We start from the raw sequence: 8405 nt of genomic DNA on the forward strand, positions 1-8405 counted from the left end.
TGTGAAAAGTAAATTTCTATGCTTTTTAAAGAAAAGGACGTTCCGAAAGTAATTAATTAAATGGTTGTTTTGTTTTGTCCAGTGGGTTTGGGATTCCTGGTCGGTTGGGATGTTATTTTTACTGAACTATTGTCGATTGGATATAGAAGTGTGAAGATCGTAGAAATTAGGAAAGTCTTTGGAATCGTCTTCATCAAGAGCTACAAAAAACATCAAAGTGTTATTTTGTATGTGGGAGAGTAATTTTTTCAAGGGATTTGGTTTAGGGCATTACCTGAGGTCTTGTCCAGGGGCTGCTTACTCATGACTTCTTCGGTTTGCTTATGCTGCAGCAAATAAAACGGGGGTTCAGCGTCCCGTGGTGTTTGCTTTGGGCGCTCAATTCAAATAAACCATGATAATACGAACGTCTCCGAATAGTGGCTCTTTGCTGCACTCGATAGATACCAAACGTAGATTTGGAGGAATTAAAATTCCGCTTATGTGTAGATTCCTTACACAAATATTTCTCGTGGGGCAAACAAAAACGTAAATAACCTTCTGATTGGTGACTTGTTTAAGGAGGGACTTGGGTAGCATTGAAAAGTACAATGGAGTTATCACTGAATAAAAATCAATCTAGAAATTTCCTGATTGGAGTCTCCAATGCCTTCAAAAAATAACCGCATATGGGAAAGCTGCCTTGAGGAAGAATGATGTTTGCGAATCATCCTTAATGTACCTTGTTTTTTATTGTAAATGGGTGATATATTTATACGTACTTCTATGAGTCAAATGAGATATGTGACGATTAGCTGGACGTTAAACAGAACCGATACTTGATTCAGGATCATGGATTTTGAATTTACCTTCATAAACCTTGACCTCGAATTGTCTGTGAACACAGTGGTCACCGAACTTGGTGCTCTGAAACTAAAGAGTCTGGATCGCACCACACCGGCAGAGTTGTGTTTTCCATTCTGTCCCCTGGCTTTACGATTTGCTTTATTCTTCCGCTTTGTATTCTTCTTAGTCTCCACTTTGTTACTGTTGTCACTTTTCTCCTTTTCCACCTCCGCCTTTTCTAAGACAGCCTTTCCTTCACTTCCTTTCTGTTAAAAGATGGCGACTTTTCAGATAAGTTTGACTTCACTATTTACAAACGGTGTTAAATATGGGTGTGCCTGAGACTACAAAAGACCATACCGTGCATTTTTTTCAGCAGAAACGAACCGTATAACATCACATGTTCCTCATAGTGCCTGTACAAAAATATGTGCTTATAAACGCCTCGTGTGATTCATCCTTGAAAGACAAACTAAAGTGCTTACATCTTTTAATTACTGTGATACTAAACGTTGCATTTTGTCGGGAGAAAACGTAATCAAAATATACCCAAACAATCTTATTAAACCTACTTCGCTGGGTTCTTTGGTAAAATAGCCTAAAATCGAAAACATTAACATTAACGATAGCGTAAGTCTAAAAATACAGAAGTGCAAAATATAACAGGGCAAAATAGAACATTAGCAAATTACAAACATGAGCCTCATCCCAATATTTTACGTTTAAATTGATCATGTAACAGACGAACGTAAAGAAATAAAATAACAAGCCTATTAGGAAATTTATAAATGACAAAGATGAAAAATGACAAAGCCCGCAGTGAATGTGCAGATAAGAACCTCCAAAAAAGCCTTATAAAATGAAACCATAAAACGCTTAAACGGAACAGATAGTAGACAGATCTAAACGTACAGCACACTGGTTGTAATACTACATAGTGCCCCTCCGAGACCGGTCCATAACACAGTGGCTGAATAACATTAAACTGGGGATTTGATGTGCAATCAACAGTAGGCGTACAGTTTGCGGTTAAAACCTGACATTGTTGCGGTTGTGGGTTCACCTGTTGACTTCCAAACAAAAGATTAGGGTTGATGTTTCCATTCTCAGGAGGGGTGGCAAGGCACATTTGTGGAATGACTGATGCTGGAGTTGAGGAGTTGGATGGACAATTAGGAGGCTGCGCGTAGATGTTGCACAACGGAACGGGCGTAATCGTCACCTGAGCTGGCCAGCTAGAATATGGTTTAGCACAGTTGTTTACTGGTCGGCCAGACAATGTCTCAAAGGGGAGAGTGGTGCTTTGGTCTAGACGAGTGTCAGAGAGTGGGCTGACGTCTTCGATCTCACGATCCTTGGGATATAACGGGGACTGTGTTTGATGAATCAAGTCTCGAATTGGCGCAGAACCCTTCCCAACTGAGGGATCCATGTCCCACGATAACCTACAAGTGAAGATAGCCCATAATGGCTCACAGATTTAGCTAAAATTTAGAGAATTATTAAAAATGTCCAAATTAAAGCAAACCAGGCCCAAAAGTTTTATTACTGCCCTGAAAACCTTTTTTTGATACTAAATCCTTTAACATTTCAAAATCTGACAAAATGAGAGAACAGTGGCAGACAGTTTTAGCCTCATTTTAACAAATTCGAGAGGTTCAAACAAAACCTGAAAATATTACAGCATACAGTACTTATAGCTGACTTTGTAGGATCTAGTAAAAAAGTCACTTTAAGTAATCACGATTATCAGACAGCTAAAGCAAAAGATTTTTGTGCCAGCATTCAATTAACTAACTAAATTGTGAACAGCAAATAAAAATAAATGGTGGGACCTTCGTACTTTAATTGTACGGAACTCACAGCACTCCAGCAGTACTTGCTTAGCAAATTGAAAAGTGGTAATGAAGCTGTGGAATCCTGTTTCCGTATTTGTAAAAACAACCAAACCCACGATAACCGAAAAATACGTGATGGTTTGAAAGTCAGCGGCATTTGTCAAGGTTGGTCAAAGAAAATTATAGAATTGGACCATGAAAAAAAGCATACAAATACTGGACATAAAAAGATTAAAACAATACCCCTTAAATATATCTGTAGGCATTTCACCATTGGTGTTAGTCTCATTTCCCAAAAATTTGAGAGTGGAATGTTTAGTTTTCAATCGATTTATCAAAGATCGCTTCAATAAAACGCACAAAACATTCTGTTATAAAAACTTCGCAGCTTTGTTTTTAGGTTCCTTTTCTTTACCATTGACAATTTTCATGTGCTCAGGATCCCACCAAAAATAAATCCAAAATTTTTTCTGCATAGAAACTTGCAAGGGAACAAGCCGATAGTTGTTTAAGGATCTTTTGTTTAAACGTCCACTAAGCGGAAAAAGATAAGGACTTCTGTTGAATGTAAAATATATATTTGAATTTGGTTCTTGATGTCCTGTTGTTTGCTTCGTTTATTTTGCCTTAATTGTTTTGCTTACCTTTTTTGATTGCGGCAATGCACTAGAATAAGGGCTATCCCCGAATTATGCGTGATCAGTGGCGGCTTTGGTCTATTGAAGCCCAGAACGCGTAATCCGGTTTCAAGACTCAAAAACCAAAGAACAATATGAGTCGCCCTGGATCTTATCTAAAGTTTTGAGATGTCTTTGTATTATAGCAGAAAACGCAACACTGACGAACGAAAAAGCTGAGGGACTGCTGGGGTGGCTCGGAGACCACGCCTTTGTGCAAAAGATCTACACATGCCGACGCAAATAATTGCAGAGTTAAACAAACTACCAAAGCGTTGCACATCCCCTCTCGAATTCGATCTTTTCTTGAGCACTTTCTTGGTCAATCTCTTGCGTCAGTTATCACAAAGCAATCGGTGTTGTAAAATACCCACCGGCCCACTGCATTAGTCTCCAAATTTACATGCAATTGACTGCTGTATCGCTGGTTTTCTCCTAGTAACTGCACTGAATCCAAAGCTCCCTCCTGTTTAAAGACTGTATTGTAGAAGGGAGAACGTTTACCATCACACATTTCCGTTTTTAGTGATAAAAGTACCAGCCCAAAAGCTTATCATTTAGCAAAGGACGAAACTTAAAATAGCCTCGTGGGGGTAGGCTACTGCTCCTCTTCATTCTTGCCACTTTATTCTCAGTTCAGTGCTACATCTATCTGGATTCTATCCGGACAGTAAAAAGTTGGAGCAGGTATCGCTTGTTCACTTTTTTTTTCGCTTTTTAATGTCCCCGCATAGATACCGTAGAATGCTCTGCAACGACCACTTCCAGATGGTTAGCCTTAGTTGTTAGCATTCCTTCAGAACATGGACTGCGCAGCTACCAATTGTAGACGTCATTTTCAACCATTCTATTAGGGGCCGTCGATTTTGTCAATTTGTGGCATGTGATCTTCTTCCGTCATGATAAAGTTTAGTGTCCAGTAACAGAAATAAGGGTAGTTGCCCTTTACGACCAGGCTCGCTATTTACTACCACCAGTATAGCTCACAGTCTTTCTTGAAGACAAAAGAAGTCATAACACGATTGCAGAAAATGTATTTTTGGCGTACAAAAGGGCTAATGCGCCCTTTAATGCATCTCCGCCCGGCGGAGATACAATGGCGGTGACCCTAAGTGACCTGTGGGCCAAACGACTATTTAAAGCGTTTCAGTTGTGTATACCCACATTGATGAGATTTCAAAAAGCTTTTCTTACAATTGTTGGAGCAGCCACTAGGACATGAAGCACTCTCGAGGTTATATGCATGAAAGTGGGAAACAACGTAAAGGAAAATTGAAGGCAAATCCCTGTCTTCTCTATTTAGGCAAGTTCTTTTCACGAAAATATTTTATCATTGGGGGGGGGGGGGAGTTGGTACAGAGTAATAAAAAAAGTTTTTCGAATTTTTTAATATTGTCAACAAACCCAGATATTTGGTTTGATTAGGTACCATCCCTCTATCACCAAAGGTCATTTGGGTCTTTTGTTTTTGCTGTCACATGTACCCATTTGGATTAGAAAGGAAGGAAAGGAGGCGGTCATATTGTGGATCAAACGTATTTTTAAAACGGTCATCTTTAAAAAAGAGGTCCTTTTATCTAAAGGATCGGCAATTTTTACCGCTTTCGAGGGCCTGACAGTCTCAATCATAACGGAGCTGGCTCCCAACGGTCACGAGGTGAAAATAGGCTGCATGTTTGGCAACATTTAATACCGGCTATTTTTACCAACAACGTCTTGCGTCGATCCCCCTTCGGTCAATGAATTATTTTGGCTATTGAAGTATTCAAAGGCACAAAGTAGAAAAATTAGAAATTAGCAAGTTTGGAAGCCTCCTGGCCGGTGCCCCGCAGTGCACCAGTTGCAGCCAAAATCCACGAAATAGCATTTGCTTATGAAGTTTTCGTATCTACGGTTGGCATCAAAGAGGATTCAGTTATATGCCTGGCTGGTGATTATTCGCAGCAACACCACCTTTTGCAACACGCAGCCATCGGCATGACTCCCCACCTTCTAAGGGATAATTACATGGTCCCAAGGATACACTTAAGGTGTAACAAAAAGCAAGTTTGGCCATAATTTTACAGAAATGCTTTTTTAAAATACTAAATGAGTCATAAGCAACGGGCTTATTTGGATCTAAATTTTATTTCTTTGATATAAACAGTCAAATGGGATTCGCTAGGCATATTTTGCTAGTTTTGATGGATTAAAGAACGAATTTTAAAAACTTGTCTTTATAAACAAGAAACACCTCAGAACTTTTTATTTTAGCTTTGATTTATGTTTCCTAGATGGGCGATTGTTGTAAAAATATGGTCCACATCACGCGATGTTGAAGCTCAGTTGCTTTCAGAGCGGTTAAATGGTTATTCATTGTTATGTCAGCCGAAGCTGCTTGACTGGGTCTGTCAACTTTAAAAATAAGAAAACATAGCTTTTCTTACCTATTTAATATTCCCATTTGATACAAATAAAGAGGTGTAATGAAACTTTGACTTTTACACCCTTAGTGGGTTTTCGTACCACTCAAATTAATGAAGGTATCAGTTCAGGTGTAGCGCCTTGAGACAATACTAGGGCAAAACGTGTATTGTAGACCTAGAGGTAGGCTAACAGACTACTGGCATGGCTCAGAGACTGTGGTGCTGGGCAAGAGTACGATGGTCATGCCCTTCAAAGCCCACAAAACCGAATCCAATTTTTTAACACAACCAGAACATCGACTAGCTTCTCACCTCCCTTGGGCGTCGATATGGACGATACCGATGACCAAACTGTCGCGTCAGCCATCAGAACGTAGTTGGTGCTTTGAGAACAAACACCTTAAATATAACCACGCCAGTAATCAAATTTATGTCCCTAACTCCTTACCACATCGTTTACGCTTTAATTCTGCTCAGCCACACCTTTATGAGGTCCATCCAGCTAGTAGAAGGGTGGAAAAGGCTTCACGTGATCACTGGGCTGACATTCCCATACAAGTACCGTAAACAGCTCCGTAACTTTTTTGGATCGGTCACGGCAAATTCCGCTTTATTTGTTAATAGCATTTCTGTCAAACACGGGACTGGGGTAGATGCTGAAGGTAGTCATCATTTCTAACCCTTCTGCTGCGAGCATTCACCGATTCTGTCATCAACAGCAGATGCTTTTACACCATGCAAAAGGTTTACCTATAAGTGTAAGAAAACAGGATATTTGTCTCTTAGGATGGAGTTTGCTTGCCACTACCACCACATCGTAGAAGCGGCAGATTATTTTGAAGGATTTGTAATATTCCCTTTAAGGGAGTTTGGATTTTTGACAGGCATTAATAAAAAGTTGGGTAATTAGGTCCTTAGAAAGGAAACTAGCTGCAGCGCCTTTTGTAATTGAATCCGTGTTTGCTAAAAAGTAAAGAAAAGCAACATCCTTGTAGTTTAGAGATTTTTACAGCTCCTGGTTGAGTCCAGATTGTCTAACGCTAATTTCAAATGCTTGTAGAACAGTCAGTTTATGGGTTACATTTGATGGAGTTGCTTTCCTTTCCGAACACCTATTTCCGGCTGTACCTCGACTGGTGATTGCGCCCTGGCAGTGCGTCGGTTAATCAAGGGCAACTTAGGCCTTCTGGAATTATTTTCAAACAGTTTATTTTAAGGAATTAGTAGCCATTAATCCTACACAACACCTTTAAATGCTAGTAGTCACTAATTACATTTTCAAGAGGCGATTTATTCATTTGTGGAAAGTTAAGAGGTAAGTAAAATGCAGACTAATTATAAGGGTATTGTCAAGTTCGTCCAGCATTTCAACAATTACAGAGGGGTTTTATCGTTTATATTTAGGTTGGATAAAAAAACAGTCAGCTCACATGTACCACGCACCTAATACTTTACGCAACCACGAAGTACAGCATTTTGAACTGATATTTCAAGTGAGATATAGCATAAAAATTACTAACAATAGAATTCAATTTTGTCCGAAAGTTTGATCACTTTTCCAGCAAACGGGTTATCCAGTGTAGTGTAGTTCTAAATTACGGTGAGGCGATGGCACTACATTGCATTCCAGTGCGGCACCTCGAGACTGAGAGTTAAACAGACCATTGGGGTATTGTACATTATTAACGGAAAGTGGAATAATTTAACCCTCAAAATAAAAAACCGAGTTGTAGCATCCTTTGTTACCGCATTCATAATCGCCACGGTGTATATAGAAGGAGTCCGCGAGTCGTCTAACTGGTATTGAAAGGGAAGCCGTTAAGCTGTAGTTTATACCGCTTTGTCCGGAACTCGTGCTCTATTGTATTGAATTGTCACTCGCATCCTCATCGGACCTTGATTCTGTTCCTTTCAGTATTGCAAAAGACACTGACAAGCGATAAGCGGATGCAAGTAGTATAGGAAGGAATGCAGAGTCATAGATGCGATCAGAGAATGAAGAGCGATTTGAAGGAGAGACGAAAATGGGCAATTACTTTCAAAATACACATTGCCCCATGCTACTGCTGCGGAGAGCTGTGGGGCAAATTCGATGTCACTCCTTTTGTGTAGTTTAAATAAGCTCCTCTGAAGGATTATTTTTCCTTAAGGTAATGATTTGCAAACGGAAGCACTACCTTTCTACTTTAAAGGGAAGTAAATAAGAAATGCAAGCCTCGTTTACGCGAGATTATGGCAGGTAAAAGGTGGGGCGTGGACAGGCTACTGAGCTGGCTAATTTAGGACATTGTGCATTTGTTGTGACAGCTATGAGGTTGTACGGTCAAATAATCTGACTCATTGTTTGTGTTTAAAAGGGCAATCTTTGCATTTACTCCAGCCGTACATCTAGGCCATTCAAGTGTATTGACGAGTGAATTTAACGGCTTGTATTTAAACTCAGAAATAAAATAATAAATAAAATGAAATAAAATAAATCCACAACTAATTTTGTATGAAGTGTTTTAAGAGTGGTCATTTACAAATAGCTCGTAGTGTTCCTGCATAAGTGCAACAACTAATTTGCGGTGGCAAACTCGAGAGTTTGACCAAAGAAAGTAGCGGGCACGATGCTGCAAAAAGAGAGGGGCTGCGCAATGCCTTGGCTAGGCATTCCACCT

The 8405-nt window shown here is 39.7% G+C and overlaps 1 protein-coding gene across 1 annotated transcript; it reads right to left on the reverse strand. All coding sequences in view use genetic code 11, as the record gives it.

Moving 5' to 3' along the window:
* Positions 1–126: 126 nt before the first annotated feature.
* On the reverse strand, positions 127–2820 carry EGR_06861 (hypothetical protein; the record flags this gene model as incomplete). The annotated part of the gene is made up of 6 exons (XM_024496110.1): positions 127–200; positions 275–326; positions 849–1091; positions 1398–1423; positions 1738–2270; positions 2669–2820. 6 exons carry the CDS (start codon positions 2818–2820, stop codon positions 127–129), a joined length of 1080 nt encoding a protein of 359 aa, XP_024349530.1.
* Positions 2821–8405: the final 5585 nt, after the last annotated feature.

This window comes from Echinococcus granulosus (assembly GCF_000524195.1).
Source record: "Echinococcus granulosus chromosome Unknown EG_S00064, whole genome shotgun sequence".
NCBI lineage: Eukaryota > Metazoa > Platyhelminthes > Cestoda > Cyclophyllidea > Taeniidae > Echinococcus > Echinococcus granulosus.